This window comes from Lonchura striata, chromosome 8 (genome assembly GCF_046129695.1).
Source record: "Lonchura striata isolate bLonStr1 chromosome 8, bLonStr1.mat, whole genome shotgun sequence".
Lineage (NCBI taxonomy): Eukaryota > Metazoa > Chordata > Aves > Passeriformes > Estrildidae > Lonchura > Lonchura striata.
In genome coordinates this window covers 24,583,603-24,605,865 of record NC_134610.1, presented here as the reverse complement: position 1 = coordinate 24,605,865, position 22,263 = coordinate 24,583,603, and the positions used below count along the sequence as shown (strand labels likewise).

Here is a 22,263-nt window from a genome sequence, read left to right as displayed (position 1 = left end):
TCTATTGGTATCTTTATCTTAATCACCATCTTTAGCAGTCAGCTGGAGGGAGAGAGTTCGTTCATGTGTAATCAGTTTCTCTTTTGCTGAATAATGATCTATCAGTTTGTATTACTCCCCAAATAAAATTTCAATGAATTCTTGTACACTACGTGATGCTTACCATGACACTACACTTGACAGCTTTGCCTAGGCTAGAACAAATTGAAACTCTATTGTAAGAAGGGAGACACTTTGTGTTTATATCATATTCCAAGAGTGTCCCAGCATGTACTGGACTGTGCTGAAAGCTACTGCAGTCTCTCTCTGAGGCAGTTTCCCCATATCTGCTAATCACATGAAGGAGACACAAAGAATGTTAGTCTTTTATTTTAGTCTGAATTAAAAATATTCCTTAAAAAAAACCAACACACAACCATGGATGGAATAAGTTTTCACAGTCACGATATGACTTGCTGTAAGACAACAAGGATAAGTAATAGCCCAGACAGTTGGATAAAAGTTTGCACCTTTATGAATTGTGGGGTGAGGGAAGAGGTTAACAGTTCCTATGCTTCACATCCAGTCAGAAGGAGCATAACTAAATGCATGGCCTGCATTTAGACACTGCAGCATGGCTTTGGTAGGCTCTTAGCCTATAAGGCTTGTTTCCAGCATTTACTAAGTGCTACTCAAATGCTACAGTCCTGACTGTAGCAATGGAACCAAATCCCTTGGTGTCAGGATACTGTGCTCTGGTTTGCACTACAAGATAAATTCAGGAGGGCTGTGGTAGAGCTTGCATAGCCCTCCAAGTTCACTTATACTCATTGGAAAGGACTCAAGAGAGGAGGATTGTATTCATTTCTAAGGTCTGCTGGACAGTGGGTGACTGCTGACTTGACCAGAGCTGTGACACAAACTGGCCTTCAGACTGAGAAAGAGATAAACATATATCAACGTCACAGAGGAAAACCTCTGCTGTGAACAAAATTAGGAATCTAGACCCATATATCAAGCTTTTATCAAATTCATCTGCTAAGCAAAAGTAGGGCTTAGCCTAGCAGCTCAAAGGGTTTCAGAAAACATGATTTTCTGAAAGTTTTAGAAGTGTTCACTTTTATCTAGTGTTTGCAATATTATACAACAAAGCATAATCCAGACCCACTTTGCGAGCAATGACAGAAAAGCCAGGTACATGTTTTCTCCAATATCCTAAAGTTCCCGTTAACTCATATAATTTCTTCTTTGATGGGGGCACCTGTATTTGTTCCGATTCCTTGAAAGTGTCTGGAGGAGCTACTGCATTGGCTGCATCTACCAAGTACCCAAAATTTCTTGGTCCTTGACATTTTTCAGGCTGATTTCAATTTCTGCTTCATGTAATGCTTCCCATAATTGTTGCTGCTTCTCCCATCTTGTCGTGGGAATCTCCTTCAATTAGAGTATCATCTATATATTAGTATAGTTTCACATCTGGGGGGAGTGAGACTAAAAATTCAGCAAGATGGAGCAATCATGGGTGAATCTACCTTGGAGGGAGCCTATTAAAAAACTAAAACCGATGAGAGAACAACTGCTAAGAAAGCAAGAACAGGAAAAAATAAACAATTGCAATTACAAACAATGCACCAAGTAGTCTTGATAGATCTCAAGGTGAAGAGTATGCTCAAAATGCCAGAAGCCTCTTCAGCCAAAAGTTGCAACATGTTCTAATGAGACTGAAGTCTGTGAGATGGGGCAGAAGGCATTTGAGGGGGCTTTTGACAGTAGAGGCTGTGGTGTGGAGAGCACCATTCCCACTCTCCTGATAGAGTCCAAAATCCTGAAGTACATATGAGGTGAATCCAGCACAGCTGCAGTCTTGAAAGTGTTTACTTAATGCAACAGGTTAAGAAGGGACCTATCTTTGAGATGCAAAGGATGGAGAGCTTGCTAAAACCCCCAGTTCATACCTTCTCAAGTCATGAAGTTGCCTCAGGTGATTCCAGTCTACAGAATTCACTTTTCTTGAGGAAAGAGACCTCCAGTGCCTGTGCTTTGCAAGAGGACTCAAGTGTGATCAGACAGAAAATCAAGAGAAAAAATGAGTAACTGGGCAAAGAAATTATTCTGATAGGAAGTGCCAGTGTGGTAACACGTGATGATCAGTGTGATAATACCAGATGGCCAAAGTTGAACAACAGCCTAAAAGAAGCACAACAAAGCTTGAGACAATGCCACTTACACTTTGATGTAAGTGGGAGACATTTTGTTAGGGGAGCTTGAGTGTAACCCATGCCTTAAGCTTTGGGCATAGAGGCCAGCTTCTGCTTCAAGTTTTCAGCAAGCTTGTCCATGAACTCAAAGGTGTTCAGGTAATCAGAGCGTGTGACACTGGTGGGGCAAACAAAACAAGACATATTAGCTGTACAGACTCTCAAATAACCAAAGCAGAGGAAGACTTTTCAAGGAACTCTTATGTTTTGTCTCTAAAACCAAAATAGTTCTCTCCTGCTCATGATGCTGGGTTTTTCTGCCATAAGGCTCTGGGAAGAGGTAGCCAGGTGATATTTTACAGTTATGTACTTCTTCATTTATTACGATCTGCCCAACATAGCTATAGTGTCATACAAAAAATATAAACCTTTGCAGTTCCTTTTTTACTTTTTTCTCCTATTCATTTGGTGCAATAGCAAGGAGAGAGAAATCTGGCCTAAGCTGCTTGGATCAGGGAGTGTCTCATGTTCATTTTACAACACTGGGTGCAGCAAGTCCTGTGAGACAGACTCCTGTTCTTTACCATACTAAAAATAACATTCCAGCCAATGCTGTTCAGAACCATCATGTAAAATAGCCTTCTCTAGACATGGCTGGTTATTTAATATACTTACTTAGGCAGACCTTTGATGCAGGCAGCAAGGTCCTTTGTCATGAAGCCAGATTCAATGGTCTCAATGCAAACTTCTTCCAGGGCAGCTGCAAAGTTCCCAAGGCTAGTGTTGTTGTCCAGCTTAGCTCTATGAGCGAGGCCTCTTGTCCATGCGAAGATGGAGGCTGAGAGAGAACACTGGGTTATTCTATCCATCTAGAACTGTTATGGGGAACAATAACTGGATTTTTAAATACCAATAAAATGGAAAGCAGACTGAAAAAAGATAGAAAATCTGGTATGGGAAAGAACAGTCATCTTCATCTCGGTATCCTTCGCCTTTTGTAGAATTAAAAAAAAAAAACAGAGCAGACTTTAGAAACTACACACTGCCTCCAGTAATCTCTCTATGCATGTCATTTTATCTTCTTTGTGCCCAAATCAGAAAGAATGACAGGTGGTAGGACTCTGTAGTTACAGAAAATGTGACAGAATGGTGAAGTCCTTTTCCTAACACTACATTATGCTCTGGCGTCTCTATGCAAATTTAGAGGATTCTTTCCCTCATATCCCATTCCAAGTACCCTTACACTTTGAGTGTGTACATGGCTTGGGGTGTGGTTGGTTCTTCTGGGCCATCAGAATGAGGAGTAAAATAAAAAACAACCAACCTAAACCTTAAGGCCTTGTGGCTATAAATAGTCTCCTGAAGAGTGAGTGCATAAAGGGTAGGTTAGGTCTAGCTTATTGCTTGCACTCAACTCCATGCCAGCCTGTTTTTTGCTTCAGGCTGTAGCTGTGTCTGTAGAGATAAGGAGAAGCTGACTTAAGTCAGAAGAGGATGGTGGGGGTGTATTCCCTTGCCTCCCTCAGGCCACACTGTGATGTGAGAAATGCTCATTAGGCCTTGGCCTTGACAAACCACACCTGGACTAAGCCCTTCTCAAGCTTATCAGAAATCCAGGAACTAGAAGTGTCTAATGAGCACCTTTTTTTCATTAACAGCTTTGGAAAGGTATTTTTCTTGCCTGAGTAACAATCAAAGTTGAGTAATATTTTTGTTACTGAACTTTCAAAGAAAGTTACTGACTTGAATTACAGCCAGGATGGAAAATGACTATGACTAAAGCCCATTCTCTTGTGACCCCATGAACAGTAACCCAAAGTGACCCTTCAAGCTCTCAATTATAAGGATTTAATGCATACTATACCCTAGTCTCTAACAACCCTTCAAACAGCAGCCCAAAGCGACATCTTTTGGAGGTCACAGTTTCCAGAAGATACATGTGGAATCACAAAATAGTCTGAGTTGCAAGGGACACAGAAGGATCACTGAATCCAACTCCATTGAACCCTTGGTGTTATTAGCAACATGCTCTGAGACCATCTCAAGAGAAGGAGCTAATGTGTGTGTCTCAAACACTGAAGGCTGTAGAGCCAATCATGGGCTTTTGGTACTGACATGCCATGAAAAAGAACAAGACTGGGCTGGAAAAAAGGGGCCACGTGGAAACAGGAGAGCACTTTTCCATGAGAAAGAACCACAAGACAGTACAGTGCAAGCACAGGAATGAGTGGCAGGAAGTGGGCATGGAGTATAGGGTGGGATTGAGGCCAAACACCCCCAAAGTTCTCCCATTTCCAGACAGGCCTGAAAGAATGGACTGCACTTGATGACTAATGTACATAAAAAGCAGGAAATCTGTCCATAAAAAGGTCCTCTCCCCTCTCAAGCCCAGGTGGTGCACCCAGGGCCCTGGACATCTCAGCAGCTAGACCAATGCAGCTGGATCAGTACTGAAACCAGGATTGGTGATCTATTTTTCTCTCTTTTCTCCTCTTTTTCTTCCTTTAATTACCTGTTTTTTTTCACCCTTTCTATTTGTCTTTTCCTTTCTTTAATTCATCTTTCCCTCTTTAATTCCTCTCTTCCCTTTCACCCTGCCCTTTATCCAAAACCCACTGCTGTGTGCTTATACAGTAGGTCAGGACTAACTGAGCGATTTCCATGCCATGTGTGTAATTAACTGATGTGCTTTTGGATTGTTTGCAGACCCTCTCTGCCATTTATTTTGATCAATGAGCATTTAAGAATCTTAGGTACTTCCATCCCCTTAAGAGTCGTCACCATCTCTGGAAGAAAAATGCATTATGACCTGCAAGTTTCACCACTAAGTGGTACAGTTGTCTACAGAAAGGGTGTAGACGTTCTTACTCTAAACCTGCTCTTTCATGTGTAGAGATGATAAAGGGCAGTGAAAAGCAGCTCACCAATGGGGTTAGTGGAGGTTTCCTGGCCTTTCTGGTGCATGCGGTAGTGACGAGTAACTGTCCCGTGAGCAGCTTCTGCTTCAACAGTCTTGCCATCAGGGCAGATCAGCACACTGGTCATCATCCCCAGAGAGCCATAGCCTACAACATACAAGTTTCAAAAGTTCAGTGTCTCCTCTGGACAGCTCCCTCAAATTTCCCCTTCATCTCCCTATCCTACAATCCCCCTACATCTTCCCACTGATATGAAAATTCCCTCTCAGCAGAGCTGCAGTAGTGGTTCTGCAATTAACACATCAAAATAACAGTTCATCTGAACATAAAGTCCAGCTGAAATATGAGATACAGATATACAGACATTCTGCACCATTTCAAGAAAATTAGTTTTCTCATCTAATTTGCAGGACAGATTTCTACTGAAAATGTACAGTAAGAGAACAGTAAGTGTTGGGCTGCTTGTCTTTCACACAGGGTGACAGGAAACAAAATATCTTATCTGCTCTTGTGAGAGGAACCAGCAACTTCTGATATTGGACATTCACATCAGTTCTAACCCTGTAAGTTTCAGAGACTTCCATGTTTGAATGCTGCTTTGTTTAACACACATCCTTGTTCTGTGGGAGGCAGTTTAGTGGCATTACTTCAGAAAGAGTGTGTTACATAAAGCCACACATCTCATCCTGTGGAATTCTGCATCCATATTTGTTTTGGCACCAAAGGTGTTATATAAGATTTTGATCAAGCATTGCAATTATGTAAAGTTAAACATATAAATCCTTACACCTGACAGGTAGCTTTAGGTTCTGAAAGTTTTATGACTTATCTGCAGAGCACCTGCCATCACACTCAGCAGCAGCCAGTTTAACTCAAGCTGTCAGTGACAGAGAACCAGCTGTCTAAATACCGTCCATTAGAATAGAAAGCTTACCAGTGGTCATGTGGTAGAAACTTCCCTCCTGTAAATAAATACAACTACAGAGTCTACGTCCAATAGATTTTCTTGTAAAAGCAAAATCAGAATTTTTTGACTGCCTGATACCTTCATGACTGGCAACAGGCTTGAAATACAAGTTTTGAAACCCAACACCACATCCTGGGCCATTCTGTTAAGATGTGACAGAAGGACACAAGAGACTACCACTAAGCCTGCTTCAGTGTGGCACATGAAGCACCTCATACCTTGTGCAACAGAGTCAGACTGCACATCCCCATCATAGTTCTTGCAGGCCCAGACAAAACCTCCTTCAGATTTCAGGGCCTGAGCAACCATGTCATCAATGAGCCTGTGCTCATACCAGATCTTTTTGGCTTCAAACTCGGACTTGTATTCTCTAAAAAACAAAAGCCAAAACACCTTGTCATACAAACAGGGAATTGCACAGTTTGTACATAGAGAGGTGCACAGAGATAAGAGTAAAACAAAAAAAACCCTGCATTCTCTTTACTCTTTTTCCCTTGTCTGCTAGGCTATAGCAAGGCTGCTCAGAGTCATAGAGGCACCCACAGAGAATCTGTGGCTTTATTAGAAGATACAGACACCACAGGCACATTTAGCAGAGCTTTCTGCACCAAGTATTGTGCCTTGCAGGACAAGGGAGACTGTGACAGAGCTGGCATCCCCTGTGCCCTTAAAGTGTTGCTGAGTGTCTGAAAAAGCAACTCACAAGGCTGGAAAGGATGTTCCTGTTGCAGACTTACACACTGCAGTAGGAAGTACACAACTGATTACCTGTCATAGATGTCTTGGAAGATGTCTTTGAAGCGGCCATCGTATCTCTTCAGAATGGTGTTTTTGGTGCTCATGTAGAGGGGCCAGCCTTTAGACAGTGCCATTTGGAAGGAACTGTGGGCAAAATCCTTGATAGACTGGTCAAGATTGTACATTCCCATGGCTACACCACCACAACCTGTTAGTAGAGGAAGACCAAATAAGAATCAACTAGATTTAGTTTTGGTTTAAGACTTTTATTCTCCCATAGCATATTCTGGCTGGCAGGCAGACTGGTGGCTCTCCTCAGGTGTCTTAATCTTGTTCTCAGTTTAAGGTTGGTTCTTTCAGAAGAAGATTTGCTTTGCATTATCGGCTCAAAGCTCCAGCAGTTCTGTGACGCATGGATAGGAAGTTGGTTTTGTTTTACAGGCAAGTACATCTTAATAATGTGATCTAATCCCTCTAAGAAGTTTTGTTCTAATCCAGCCCAAGTACTCAAGCACACTGTGACAGAAGTGAATGTACTTGAACTCCTACTAGCCATTTAAGCAAGTCTTTTTCTATCAAAGCAGCAGGCAGCAGTTTGGAGCAGGAGGTCTCAAAGCCAGAAATGGATGTGCTCACACCTTAAATGCTTTGCACCTTCTGAATTAACTCCAACAATAAAGGACTGCTTTGCCTAGCTCAGGAAAACAAGACTCCACTTGAATTCCTGCATTTTTTTCAGCACATGTATGGCCTACCCTGCTGCTTTGATCCACCCGCTCAGGCTCACTTCTAGCAAATTGTGGGAAGAATGTGCTCATCGTGTGGGTGCTCAGGCAAGTCCTGATACATCATACAAGTGCTCAGGCAAGTCCTGATACATCATACTGAGGAACTATCAACATTCACATGACTTTGATTAAGGCAGATGTGTTAGAAGCACAAATGGAAGTGTGCTGAACTTGCAGCCCAGTTCACCTAGAAGAAAGCAGCACTCAGATCATGGAAGAGGATGATTGTAGGTGAAAGTAGGGTCTAGAGCTTCATGAGAAAGCTGTGTCATTTTCAGAGCACAACTCTGTGTTTCTAGTGAAAAGTAGATACCATGTACTTAATTTTAAGCACCTCGCTACCACCATCTATCTAGTTTTTGTACAGTACCAATATTAGGGATCTTTGTTCTAGAAACACACAGAATTTTAAAATACCTTTCCTAATATCCATTTGTTCTTACATCCAGATAGTTGTTACTCTATGGACATACATGCAGAATGAAGAGAGGAAGCCAGAGGAGGTTTATCTACTTGCCAAGATAGCAATGTCATTTAAAGTTGATATTGGCAGAGAATGAAATTCCTGTTGTTACATATTGTCCCTGTACATTCCCTATGGAGTCAAGGACAGTTCAGGGTGTGATCAGCTACAGAGACTGTGTCCTCTGGAACCATGATTTCATGGTTGCTGGATGACAGCTATTAAGTTTTATTCAATCAGCTATTTTCATACATATAAAAGAAAATCTTTATTGCAAATGTGCAATCCTACTGCTTCCTAAAAATCTTTTGATTCAGTATCAAGGTTGAACATATTAGTACAGCAAAAAGACAAGCTTCCCTTAGTAATTTGGGAGATATGCTGGCACAACAGTTATCTCTGGGGAGGGCAGCTCCCTAGAGCAACAGCAGTAATCTGCCATCTTTGCACGTCCCTGCTTTCTGCTTGCTGATGCAATGCAGAGCAGCAAATCAGACTGGCAGCTGGATGGCCACACATCTCCAACACAGGCTCACCAGTCATCTGTCAAATGAAAACAGACTAGGACTGGCCATGAAGCAGTGAACTCCAGATGAAAGGCTATGCAACAAGAGATGTAGGTTCTTATGAGCAAGCATGCCAGAGAAATCAAGTATTACAAAGGAGGGTCATATGTCAATCTTGGTAGCTGTTTGCCAAACCAACTGCATGCAAACAAGGATGTTGTGATTTACATGGTTTCATTTTTTGTAGCTAAGACCAAACCACTGCACACATAGATCACTGTAAGACTTTAAATCCTGAACCCTTTGATTAATGATAGACAAGAGACATAACCTGTATGCTGTTTTCCTGAATCCTGCCCCTAGAGAAAACAGCCTGAGTTCTGGCAACACATGTGTAACTGCTTCCATTAACAAAGCCCAGCAATGTCAGGACTCCTCCTGAGCCTTGCAATGTCTGCAACCAGCACAACAATAGGGAGAAGAGTGACACCAAAACCTTTGGGACTGCATCTATAAAAAGTTACAGCCTACACAGTCAGGAGCATTCTTGTGAAATCCTCTTTCCACCTGAGAGAGTAAGTGTTCTCATTTCTATTGAGCAAATAAAAAGACTGCTACATCAAGAAGGGCAAAAATCGCAAAGCAAAATAAACCCAGAAAGAACTGCACATGGATTGTTCTCAAATATATCTCCCCTTAGGACAAGCCTAGTTTACATAGTAAGTTTGCCTCTGATCAGAGAGAAAAACATATGCTGCTACCAGAGTCATCATATAAGGAGCATGACAGGTGGCCAATCCAATATGATTGTCTTCTTGATGTTCTTGTGTCTTTGATCCCAGGAAGATTTCAAGGTACTTTCAGTACTTGACAAATAAATGAAGAAGGCCCAAGCTTTCTCCCCCACTCTACCTCAAAACTGTATTTTATCATCAAACAGATCTGACTGATAATTCAAGGCTGAATTAAATCCAAAAATATCAATATATCAGTTTTAACCACTAATTAGAAAAAAATACCTACTTTCAAAATTATGGACCAGATATGTGACTGGTTTGCCTCCATCTGTGGGAGTGTAGGTCATCTCTACTTTTCCAGGCCCAGGTACCACAAAATCGGTTGCTCTGTACTGTTAAAAAAAAAAAAAGAATTAACATGGTAATTTATCTATCAGGAATAGAAAACCGTAAAAGACAGTCCTCATTTGGGAGGGCCGTTTACAGAAAAACAGTGGTACTAAAAACCCCATAAAGTAGACTTTTTATTCAGCCATATTGCCATTGGATTATTTTACTAGAGATTAGAAAGACAGAAGTCATGGAACCACTCAGGCTGGAAAAGACTCTTAAGATCATCAAGTCCAACAGCTAACCCAGCACTGCCAAGAACACCACTAAACTGTATCCTTGAATAGTCAAAAGTCTGCCTCTTTTAGAAGCAATCTTCCTCTTTAGGGGAAAGAGCTCACAGATTCTTGGGCCCCATCAATTGGCAGAGAATCTACTTTTGCAGATGCGCTGAAGTTTTAAAGTACAGTGTATTTAGACTGTTGTGTGGTTGGTAGGTAGAAAGGCGGGTAGAAGCCAGGCTCCTCTCCTGGCTTCAAAAAAGCCATTTATATTACAACTGCTGATCTTGTAAGTAACAGGGTTCATTCATCATACAAGATGACATTGGAAAGGCCAACCTGTAGTAAGAGTCTTTGAAGTTAAAACCATTAAGTATTTAAATGATGCCTCATCTTCCCAATTGTCCTGAACAGTACTATTTAAGGTTGCATCTCCTTGAAATTTGTTACTCTTTTTCATGTAGTTTCCCTTCTATCAAGGGAATCTGTTCCCTGAGCTGTTCTGAAGTTCGTATCTTGCTCCTAAGTCCTTTGTATGTTCTTATATTGTTCCTTTCACTTTAATCTCATACTTTTGCAGGGTTTCAATCCTTCCCCTTTAATCCACTGTCTCCTATTATTTTGACCTCAATTGTTCACAACCTTTAAGGATGTTGAATCCCATTATTTTCTAGTGTCAGGGTTCTGCAATTATTTTCCTCTTGAAAATTTATTATTTTACCTTCCTATAGTAGGTAATCTAATGATTTGCCCTCAGTTTGCAGGTCTAGCCACCTATTCAAGCACTTAGCTCTTGTAGAAGACTTTTCTTTTGCCATATTTGGTAGCTTTATAGCATATGATTGCCCATGGAGAACAGTATGACTGATTCTTATCTGCCAGGCTACCCAAAGGGCACAACCTGTGAACTGTTCCAGGCTTTCCACAGCCTTGTACTATTATCAGGAGAGTTTTGATAAACGAGGTTTCTCCCTACTTCTGTACCACAGCCTGATGTGCCCAGGTCAGACACCAACTCTGCAGGTGTGCTGTACAAGTTAAAGCAGCAGATCACAGTAAAAAAAAAAAAAAAAAAAATTTAAACAGAACAAAACCACACCCCCATATGGAAGGCAATTTTGCCCACTTCTAGAAATCACTCATTTTTATCCATTTTTGCTGTGAGCAACATTTGACACCAGAAACTCCTGCAAAGTAAGAAGGTGGGCAGTGTAAAGGGTATTTGCTAAAGTTGTTCTTATGTAGGATAAAGTGTTCTAGAGAAGTGAAGAACAATAACCTAGCAGAGTTAAGTGTCTAAGTTCAGGCCTATATAATCCAAGTGCAGGTTTCTGAATGCTGTTTATTCAGTGACACTGCTCAAGGAAGAGAGGCATGAACCAGGCTCTCCCACACTTGCCAGGTGCAGTACAAAGAAAGTGCTAGCACGTATGTGCTCCCAGGTGGAATACAAGGGCACAGGGATGTCTAAGTCTTGGTAGCTCTATACCAGTCAGGAATAGGCCTGTTAAGACAAAAAGAGGGGTAAACACTGAGGTGACTCACTTGATCTCCATAAGCGTGACGGCCGATGACAATGGGTTTCACCCATCCAGACACCAGCCGGGGAATGTTCTTGCAGATAATAGCCTCTCTGAAGACAGTGCCACCTAGGATGTTTCTAATTGTGCCATTGGGAGACTTCCACATCTGCTTCAACTTGAACTCCTCCACTCTCTTCTCATCAGGAGTGATGGTTGCACACTTTATGCCAACGTTGTATTTCTTTATGGCTTCAGCAGCTTCCATAGTTACTTTATCACTTGTAGCATCACGATGCTCAATGCCCAAGTCATAGCTGTAGCAAACCCACACACATGGTCAGGACTTTCCAGGACATTTGTAAGTGTTCAACAGGTAAAAAACAAGACACCATATGTGCTTGTGAGTGTAGTTGCAGCATTCTGCCACAACTGAAGTTATCCCTCTTCCAGTGCAAATGCTGCTGGACTGGAAGAAAAGACTTATACAGTGACATTTTTCCTTTTAGTGGAGGCTGGTAGGAGATAAGAGAAAGGAGAGCTTCATTTTATGGCTAAGGTTTGCTTAGGGACAGTATCTCCTCTGCTTTGCCTTTTGAGCTTCCTACAACTGGCACCTGTCAGCTAAGGGTTTTAATTATATGGAGCAGCAAAATCCTCAGATGAATATGAGCCTTTATTTCAAACCTCTTGTGCTGAAGGCTCTGGGTTCCTTCATGTACTGAGCACATGAAGCTATACTACACTTAAAAACTGCTTTGACAATGGACCCACAATCCTGCTCTGGCAGCAAAACTGCCAATATTCCTCTCAAACATGAGAGGAAGGTCATTTCCATACTCACTGTTTTAATAGCTTTTGGAGAACAATGGGTGCCCAGCATGGGACATGCCTGAAGCACCGCCAGCTGTACATGAATCCAGCCATTGTGCTGCCTCAGCCAGGGGTTTGCTTGCCCTCCTTCCGCCCTCTTTGAAAAGGGATGCTCTCCACACTGTGTGCATGTATTATGCTGCTGGGTTCCTGTCTGCCTGGTTCCCAACACCAGCAAGCAGAAAGCCTGATGTAGGTGCCACACAAATGCCAGAGGAAGAGATCAGACTTGTGAGTTTAATTATGGCAGATACCACTGAAGGCCTCTGTCCACATGGCTAGGAGCAATGTAGCTGAATACTTCTCTAATAACTATAGCTCAGTGGCCAGAAAAGGAAGAGATTATTTATTCTGCTTGTCCAGATGCTATAGATAGCATGTCTCTTTGCTGTTCCCAGCTGCTAGTATTTGTTTTTGTCCAGAAAGGAGTAGAGGAGCACAGCCTAGCTTCAGGGAGTAATTGCAACAGTTAGCTCACATTGTCAACAGCAGAGCTCAGGCTCACAGCCATCAGGGCAGAGTCTGTGCCCTACACACACCCTTTTGTCCTCTGGGGAGATCTTCAATCAGGCACAGCAAGAAGCCATAAGCCCACTCAGGGGTGCAGGATACTATGCTTCAAGTCATAGAGTGGCTGAAACAGCCCATGTTTCTTCTCACTGTTTAGGCTGCAGGTAGTCATGCAGACTGCTCAGGTGCTGGAAACCCCAAGACGCTGGAGATCAAAATACAGGCCACATCTGAGAGCCTTTCTTAGAGGCACAGTACAGGCAAAACGCTAACTCACAATTCGGCATGCACTGCTTACTGCTGTGAGGAACCCGGGAGGGAATGCTTCCCGTGCTGAATGAAAATCCAGCAACACTTACTGACACATGCAAACCTCAGCACAAAGCAGCTGAATGTCACAGAGTCATTACCTGTGCAAATCCAGATCTACATAAGGAAAAATCAGCTTTTCTTTAATCAGTTCCCAGATGACCCGTGTCATTTCATCTCCTTGCATCTCCACAACGGAGCCTCCATGGATTTTTTTAGACATCTTGAACTGCAATAGGCATAAAAAATTACAATCTAAGTTAAAAGCTACTAATACATGCATCCTGCATTTTTACAACATAACTAGGCAAGGCAGTAAAATAGCATACAGGATCTCTCCAAAAAGTCCTGAAAATAACTTCAGTTTATCCTTAGTTTTATGCTACATGGATTTTCCTTAAAGCCCCAGCTCCTAGAGAGATCTATGAGAGGATAAAAAGGAAGGTTAATTTCTTCACAATTAAGAGTATGGGCTTTAATTATGATTGTATAAAAAAATTAAAAAATATGTCCAAATTCTTCTCCCAAGTTCCTCAGAAATAGATTAGCACTGTTTACTTTTGGATTTCATAAGTTCTAGTCCAGCTGCCTGTTTCTCCACCTTTTTCTGAAAATCAGGGGTTAATGGACATGATTACAATGACAGCTCATACTGCTGAAACTACTAAGATTAATATATTGTGAGCTTCTTTATTAACTTTGTCCCCCAGGAAGGAAGGAAACAGGTAGAAAAAGCCAAGGGCTACACATCAAGAGTATTATCTCATGGCAAGCTTTAGATTTGTTTGCTGCAGGGAACAGAGGTTTTCCAAGCCTAAAAAAAAAAAAAAAAAACAACACTTGAACTCTGCCCTTCTATTTGCACTTTGTCAAGGCAACCTCAGAAGGCACTGAAATGCTCTAAAGTGCCCTTCTTTCCAACAGCCACAGTTTCTTGGGTCTGGGCTCCGATTATGCAAGAGCTATGACTAGGCAAGTTCCTCCTTCCAGACACTCCTGTGCAGCTGCTGGGATACTACAGTGACAGAGCAAGACCAAGGGCCAGGAATGACTTGATCCAGAATGAAGGGTCCTACTGTATGCGGGATCTGTTCATCTAGGCCAAGTCATTCTGAGGTGTGAGGCTTGCAGAGCAAGGGCCTCACATTACAAGCATGTTGGAACACTATCCCAGGGTTAATTATTTTTTTAAATTAAAATAACTTGTGCTGCATTTCCAAAATCCAATCTATTAGACAATTTTAGTCTGGGAAGAGAAGAAACTTTCTAAGCTATGCTCACAGAATCAAGCTTTTCCAAACATTTTAAAGTGAAAAAACAAACAAACAAAAAAAACCAAAACAAAAAAAATTCAAAACACCACAAAAGACACCTCCCCCCAAAAAAAACCAAAAAAAACCTAACCAAATCACCCAAACCAAATTCCCCCACAAAAAAAAAACCCCACAATATCCCCCCCAAAAAAATTGAAAAAGTAAAATCAGGTGGTGTTACTGAGACTCAGTTTAAAAGACAAACCACTTCAGGCATTTCTATCCCTAACACAAACAGTACCTTGGTTTATATTGAGCCTCTCTAGTCCTCAAGGAGAACCTGAACTTCACATGACCTCAGTCTATCTGAAATCAGTTTACTTATGAAAGTATTTTGAACCCAATATTCAATTGTGACTATCTAAATAATAAGGTCTGTATCATAGTCCATGGCCTAGGCATAGAATTACTACTCTTGGAGAGTTCAGTTTTGCTTTTGGCACTATCTGAGAAAGAGTCTGATTCATTTAAGTAAAAACATAGACAGGTACAAACCCAGAAAGCAGTGCTTGTTTTGTGGTTTGGTTCCCCTTAACTAAGACAAATCAGACTAGGTCAGTCATAGCAATCAGTTTGGCTTCAGAACTATTCCACGCTGCTGTCACGCAGAGAACAAAAGGCAGATGAAACACACCTCTACTGATGAGTGGGAGCAACAGCTTCTTCAACGACTCTGGCAGCATCCAACATGTTTACGTGATCTTGGCCCAGGTACTGGCACTTTTCCCCTCCTCAACAACCAGTGTCCTCAGTTTCTCTATGAACTGGGGCAGTACTGCAGTAGCACCCTTCTGCACACCAGCCAACATGCCGAGAGGCTCTTCTAGAGAGCACATTCCCTAGAGTTCAACTCTGTCACTCCTGCCCTCTGATTTTATACTGAACTGCCAAAATCCAGCATGGTCTTTCTCCTGCAGCAGCTCTTCTTTAAATATGCTTAACCCAGGCACATAGCCAAGGCAACTCAGAAGAAGCAATCTATTTCCAAATACCTCTCTGTCCCGCGGAAGGGCTCGGGGCCTACGGGCAATAATTAACTATTGCAGCAAGTCCGTAACTCCGGTGCACAGCTGCTCTCTCTGGAGGAGGCGGCTCGCAGGGGGCACGGAGCGGGTGGCTGGCACCAACCGAGCTCTCGGCTACACTCACTCCTGACAAGGCGATCTGGTGGCACACGGGGGATTTTCCCAGGGCCGCGGGCAGCAGCCACGGCCGAGGCTGAAATCCCGGCACGGGCACGGCCGCGGCCGCTCCCCGAACGGGAGGGACCGGCGAGCGCCCCGAGCCCGGCTCGCACCAGGGACACCAGCGGCTAGCAGGAGACCCGAGGACTGCATGGGGACACTGCCTAGCCCACTGCAGGGCAGGCGACCCCGGGGTGCAGCACCCTCAGCGCCTCAGCGAGACTCGCGGCGGGCGGGGCTCGGCTGCAGGGTCCCGCCCGCACCGAGGGAAAAGAGCCCTTAAACACAACCCTGGCCTTGGGGGACCCGCTGCGGGGCGCCGCCCCCGGCAGAGAAAGCACAAAGGGTGCCGTGCGGCCGCCGAGCCCTTTACCTGCAGGCCAGGCCAGGCCGCTCCGTTCCGGTCCGGTCCGTTCCGTGCGGCGGTGCGGGGCCGATGCGGGGCCGGGCCCTGCGCGGGGCCCTTTATGCGGCCGCGCCCCCGCCCCGCCCCGCCGCCGCGGCGCCCCCTGCTGGCCGCGCGCGGCTGCTCCCCCGGCGGCGGCGCGAGGCCGCCCCGCGCGAGGGGCCCGCGGCAGCTCGCGCCGCGCTGCCGCCGCTCCGGGCGGGGCCCGTTCCGCGCTCCGCCACCCCGCAGTGAGTGCCCGCCGGCACGGGGAGCCCGCTGGCTCCGGGGGATCGGGCGTGGCCCAGGGACAGCGCCGCAGCCCAGCCCGGGGTTGCGGTACCCACAAGCAGGCGTGGGCTCGTCCGCTGGCGCTGGGGCGGCGGTGTCGACACCACGGCCCCTGGGGCAGCAGCGGGCAGCTCTCTGGGGCTGGGGCGAGGCGGGGAGCGTGGCCAGGGAGGAATCTCGGGGCGGAAATAGAAGAGAAGGAAATATTAATGAAACACGGTGTACGCCGACTTCCCGGGAGACACGCCAGCCGGCCGCACTGCCGGCGCTCCCGAGGCGGCAGCCCGGGTGTGCCGCGCCCCGGCGGAGCCGCCGCGAGCGGCCGCGGGGCGGGGCCGGGCGCTGCCGGCGGGTGGAGTGCGCGGAGCCTCGATTGGCCATGCCTGGCGGGAGCGGCGCGGTTGGCAGGCGGTTGGTCGGGGCTGGCGGCGCTGCCGGCCGGGCGGTGAAGGAGGAGCGGCGGAGCCGTCCCAGCGCCGGCACCGCGCCCGGCCGGTGAGCGCAGCCGGGCAGCGGGTGAGCCCGGCCCGCCAGCACCGCTCTGCGGGCCCCTTGTCCCGCGAACCTTCTTGGCGCTGCCCGGGCCGGCCCCCGGTGGCGCCGGCGGCGGCTCTCCGGGCCTCGCTGCCCACCGCGTCCGCGCCGTCCCGTCGCGGGCGACCTGCGGGTCTGCCGCCCCAGGCGAGGAAGGCGGCGGTGTCCCTCCAGAGGGGGAGAGCGAAGCAGCTGTCTGCTGCGCAGAGGCTGGAGGGGAAGCGTGTGTGTCGCGCAGTTATGTGTGGATGCGGGTGGTTTTGCAGCCGGCTGTGTTATGCAGGTGCCCGGAGCCGTGTGTGTGTAAGGAGTGGCCGTATCCTCCTGGCCCTGGCATTGCGGTCAGTGTTGTGGGACGCAGGATGTCCCGGCGGTGCGTGTGAGGAGGGAGGCTCACAGCCACCCGCGTACTCCGTGTTTTGTCCGTGATGAGTTGGTGATTGCTGAGGCTGCAGCTTCGAGTGGGTTTAGATACATTCCCCGTGGCTGCTGGTGAGGATCCTGCGAGGAATGTACTCTGGTCGGTATGTGCACCTTGCTTCCTCATTTCCCATATTATACAAATAAGTGACTTTTTTTTGGTTTCTTGTTGTGGGATGGGGGGAATATTTTCCCTTTAGTGGGACAGCTAAAGCATAGAAAGTCTGATAGATCCCACAGCTAGTGTGTTGTACGGTACAGAAAATCTAGGAGTTTCTGGAGTTAATGCCTGGTATATTGCTATGTTTTTCATTAGTTTTAATTAAACCAATGCTGCTGTGACAGAAACAGTTATTATGGCTCTTTTTCCCCTTGATATGCAAGGGGAAAATATGATCACATATATATTTAATGCATATTCAATTACTTGCTTGTAACTCTTATCTTACTGGGCTATTGTCAGTTGCAGAAATATGAACATAGTTTCCTACAAAACTGTTTAATTTCATAATGGGATGTTCAATGTGGCAGCGTGTGTGAAGGTACACCCTTCTTGCATGTTCAGCATTTAAAAAGCAAACTATTAGTTGCCTTAGGATTGAAGAAACAATTCCAAATTTACCTGAAGAGTGTGTTTCAAGGAAAATGTTCCATGAACTCTTGTGTTTAAGTGTATTCAAATCACCTGTTTGATTAATCCTGGCAAAATGAACAACAAAACAACATACCCTGATTTACAGGGCAGAGGGATGTGGAAGACATAAAGAATCTGAACAAAGTTTTGCTTGAAATTAGTAAATGATGCCTCTCTGCTTTCTTTCTAGTGAAGAAAAGGACATGTGAATAGCAAAAGAAACTCTGAGTTGGAGGTGCTTACTGTACAGAGCAATAAGTTGAAGTCCACTGAGAAGTCATGTGAATGACTTGCAGATACATCTTTTTGGCATTCTTTGTAGGAATAGTCAAACCTTGACACAGGAGCTGCCTGCAGCTTGTTAGCACTTTCAGTGTCACTTGCTGATCACGTTCATTTTCTGTGGACTGCACAGATTTCTTTCAGTGTGGCTTCTTGAAACTTGAAAGAAAATATTTTAGTCAGCAATATATGCCTGTATGTTCTAGGGAGCAATTGTGGGAACTGGAAATCCTTATTTCATGAAGAAGTGTGTATCAGCTGCTAAGCAGGAAGTAGGCTCATAAAGGGTTTTGATCATCAGCACAGGTAAAAATTAGCCATCACTCATAGGTTTCATTAGCTCCCTGTATTCCTACTCTGTCAAACATTTAACTGAATTTTGCTTAAACGAAGATTAAGGTAGTAAGCACCTTAGCCTAGCAGGCTAGAAATGCAGGCTGAGTGAGGTGTTGTGAAAGAAATTGGGTATCTGATCAGCTTAAAGAGTATAGGTTGGGAAAAAGTATGACTCTTGGCTGTATGGAAGCTTTGGTATGCAGAAAATAGGGTTTAGAAATATGGCTTCTCCTAGTACAGAAAGTGGTTTGGGATTTTTGCTTGTTTTTCCTAAATGGAGCTGCTCCAGAAAACAAGGATGTTTGAAGGTGTTAGATTTGACAGCAAATCAAAAAACCACAGTTTGAGTTGCTTCCCTGCTAACTTGCACAAGGGCCTGTATTGTAATGCAGAGGGGAGGGAAACAGTTTCCCACCAAAATTAATATTTCAGTCTTGTTTTTGTTTGTAGTTCATTCTACTTCTCATTCTGAAGTTAATCTGGCCAAACAACAACTCTGCCTTGTGCTTGCTCAGGCATGCCTGTTTTCAGTTTTGTTACAAGGGCTGCAGAAATCACAGCATTAGGAGAAGAGCTAAAACTTCTTTGTGATATGTTTGCAGAGTCTCCATTTGAAAACTTCAAGTTCTCATAAACCTCTACTGCAGAGTGTCATGGTTGTTTGCTTTGTTGCTCTGGATGTTTAACTAGGTACTCTGGATTATGTTCTGCAGAGGTGCTGTTCTCTTGTCAGTGGCTGGGCAGGGGGCATGGGCTCCTCTGGCATTCTTGATCTGTGCTAATAGCAGATGCCTGTGGTCAGGCATGTGAATGTCTGTCCTCTGGGATCTAATGAGACACCTCCTGTTCAGAAGACTGACGAGGTTCTGTTTCACCAGCCCTTGTGTAATGTGTGTTGCTGACCTCTTTCCAGGGCACCTGAAATGGCTGCAGATGACAAACGCTCTCCCACACTGGACTCTACCAGTGATCTACCTCGTTCTCCCAGCAGTCCATCTCATCTCACTCACTTCAAACCCCTGACTCCTGACCAGGACGAGCCTCCTTTTAAATCAGCTTACAGTTCTTTTGTAAATCTCTTCCGTTTCAGCAAAGGTGAGTGCTGGGGGGATGTGTGGGCATGGCTTGTGCATGCTGTTTGCTGCTTGTAAAAACAGCTCTGAAAATAGGAGCATAATGTCAAAGGGATGATGTCAGCTCTTTGGTGAGGGATGTTGCATCTTGCTTTTGGGTGATGTAGGAGAGTTTTATAATGAGAGAAGATAGCCAGCGTCTTGCTGCTGGAAATCTGTAGCTGCTAATGAAAGTCAAAGACAAACCACTTAGCAGGTAGTATTGTAGAGATTCTTGCTTGACATCAGAATTTCCTTTGCCTGTATGATTTTTTTTTTTGAGGATGAAACTAGGAGTAACCCTCTGCCAGCCTGTGTGCTTGTCCTTCCAGTGCAAGTTCTTACTTCAGACTTCATCCACGTCTCTTCTTCCTGTGCATCTCATACCTGCAGCTGGGTGACAGCTGAGCTGCAGTAAAGCAGGAAGTCCACACTTAATTTGCATGGCTTAGGTGTTCCCCATCAAGAAGTTTAAGGTGTTGTGAAAGTTTTGTATATTAAAAAGTATTACATGGTTTTGGTCTTTGTGCTGCATGCATCATTAAATATGTTTTCAGTGGGCAAACTCTGAAAGAACTGTGTGAGTTCCTTTTTGTTTCAAAGAATGATCCTGCAAAGAATGGTGAATGAATGCACCTGGATTTTGTGCAAAGTCTGTGTATCTCTTTACTAGATATGGCACACTGGTCAGCTGGTTTTGTTTAGTCTGTTCATTATCCAGCTTTGTTAAGCATATTTCAGCAATGTTTGAGCTGGGGAAAAAGAGCCAACAGCTTTTTGTGTAACTGATCTGTTCAGACTCTTCTTATGCAGAATGAAAAATAATTACTTGGTATGACTGCTATTAGTTTGCATACTAGAGTAGCACCTGTCATTGCTAATTTATTGAAAGTAGCATAAAATGTGGTCAATATTGGCTTCACTTGTTTTTTTTTTCTGACAAATGTAGCTAGAGTCAGCAATATCTTTTGTTAAGTGAATGGGAAAACAACCTTGAAACAACACATGATATGTGCATCTTACTGGAATCAATGAGATCCTGTCTATACTTGATCTGCTGATGGAAATTAAAGTCTGTGGTAACTTTACTGTTACCTCAGTACTAGCTTGTAAAATAACTGAAAATCTCTTTTTAAGGCAGATGCTGATAGTCAAGTGTAGCTATTCTGTTTTGTAAGAATAATTCACATTCATATTCAAGAATAATCTGCCACCATTTTTTTTGACTAGAGAATTTCTGAAATAGCCTGAGCCTTGAAGACAGCCTCCTGTCCTGTTTCAATTATGTGTATAGTACTTCTAAAACTAAAAATTAATTTGTTTTGTTTAATCGTGATCCAAAAGAGCTATTTGTGAGAGTTTTTTTCAACCTTAGCTTTGCATGTACTACTGGTTTTCTTTATCATGTCTGAACAGGTGGTTTCTTGCTTTTTGTCAACTCTAGATGATGGCAGACTTTCATCCCCAGCAGAGAGAGCAGAGGCAGGACAGAGTGATCCACAGGCATTGAGTGGTGGCTGGTCCAGTCCTCAGCATCCCACGAGGGCTCAGTCTCTAAGATCACCAATTGCTTACAAAAAACAACTGAGTGGTGAGCTGCAAAGAAGATCTTCTGCAACTCTGGGTAATTTCAGCTCTTTGTTCTGTAAGTCAATGTTACGCTAGCCAGGATGCTTCAGGGTGAGATGGAAGGATGTGAACAAAGGCTCACTGAGTGTCTTCATTCATAGCAGAATTTAGTATCAGGCTGCACTGCTTCTGTTAGTGAGGTTGCTCTTTAACCTCATAACCCTACACCCTTCTTGGTGTTCCAGCAAGACATCTTGTTGGGCCTCTGCTCTTTTAATTGGAAAACAGTCTGGAACAGGAGAAGCTGCCAAAACACATACAGTGTTTTAAAGTTGCCTGAACTTTGATCCTGAGCATTTCTGCTTTGTCTTGAGAAACTACAGTTTCTTAAAATCCACAAGCTAACTCTAACTTTAGTGCTTAGTCTGGATGGATTTGGTGTTTGGGTCTTCAAGGGAGTTGTAAATGAAGGTTTTTGCTTGTAGTTGTTTCGAGGAGAATTGAATAGGAAATTATGGCTAATATTTTTTTTTTTAATCCTGCCTAAACTATTGCCAGATTCTGTACTGAATCTTTTAGCTGGTATATGGACTGATTGTAATTTCAAGGGTCCAACTTGTAATGGCTTTATGAAGATGTGAAAGAGCTAGGGAGTAGATTACAGGGGTCCCTCTTGAGATCTGACTGGTTACTGTTGGCTGTTGATGATAGCATTGAGGAAACTGCTAAACAGGGTAACAATCCTGTGCAAGGCTGTATTTCCAAGTGTGGTACCTAGTGCAAACAAATCAGATCCTAAATGTTGTTAATGTGTGTGGGATTTTCAGAAAAATGTGTGATTTTGGTAGCTAGGAAAAGGTCTAGTACAGAGAATAGCATTTTTACCTAGGTCATTTGCATGCTTAGTTAAACATGTTCATCAGCTTCCTCCTTGCCCTCTAGTACTATTTGATCTTTTTAGTTGTACTTCTTCCAATGAACTAATTAAGGCGGTTAATTAATTAATTAATTAGGGATTTTTTTTTTTGTTTGCTTGCACTCTTTCTTAAAGAATTTTCTCAAATGTCTCAAGAACAGCCATATGCT

The 22,263-nt window shown here is 44.1% G+C and overlaps 2 protein-coding genes across 6 annotated transcripts in view; one reads left to right on the top strand and one right to left on the bottom strand.

Annotated features, from left to right (window-relative positions):
* Positions 1 to 353: 353 nt before the first annotated feature.
* On the bottom strand, positions 354 to 16,100 carry IDH1 (isocitrate dehydrogenase (NADP(+)) 1). The gene is made up of 9 exons (XM_021531330.3): positions 15,988 to 16,100; positions 13,219 to 13,346; positions 11,451 to 11,742; positions 9,581 to 9,686; positions 6,831 to 7,008; positions 6,281 to 6,432; positions 5,102 to 5,242; positions 2,853 to 3,015; positions 354 to 2,355 (listed from the first exon to the last, which is right to left on the bottom strand). Exons 2-9 carry the CDS (start codon positions 13,338 to 13,340, stop codon positions 2,262 to 2,264), a joined length of 1,248 nt encoding a protein of 415 aa, XP_021387005.1. The 5' UTR covers positions 13,341 to 13,346; positions 15,988 to 16,100; the 3' UTR covers positions 354 to 2,261.
* A 64-nt stretch (positions 16,101 to 16,164) lies between these two features.
* Positions 16,165 to 22,263, top strand: part of PIKFYVE (phosphoinositide kinase, FYVE-type zinc finger containing) — a 63,191-nt gene continuing 57,092 nt past the window's right edge. For 2 of the 5 annotated variants that reach the window (XM_021531313.2, XM_021531309.2), the window contains exons 1-3: positions 16,994 to 17,348; positions 19,410 to 19,591; positions 21,053 to 21,232. In XM_021531313.2, the coding sequence (XP_021386988.2) occupies positions 17,335 to 17,348; positions 19,410 to 19,591; positions 21,053 to 21,232 (376 nt within the window). In that variant the 5' untranslated portion in view covers positions 16,994 to 17,334. Of the gene's footprint in view, positions 16,251 to 16,721; positions 16,807 to 16,993; positions 17,349 to 19,409; positions 19,592 to 21,052; positions 21,233 to 22,263 lie in introns of those variants that run through there. The other 3 variants (XM_021531311.3, XM_021531312.2, XM_021531310.2) reach the window with 3 other exon arrangements.

Bases quoted from the DNA above. Each gene is read 5' to 3' on its own strand.
- IDH1 (XM_021531330.3), bottom strand. From the start codon at position 13,340: ATGTCTAAAAAAATCCATGGAGGCTCCGTTGTGGAGATGCAAGGAGAT. The intron at 11,743-13,218 runs GTAATGACTCTG...GGTTTGCTACAG, and splicing joins GTAGATCTGGATTTGCACAG to CTATGACTTGGGCATTGAGC. The intron at 9,687-11,450 runs GTGAGTCACCTC...TTTTTTTAACAG, and splicing joins GTCACGCTTATGGAGATCAA to TACAGAGCAACCGATTTTGT.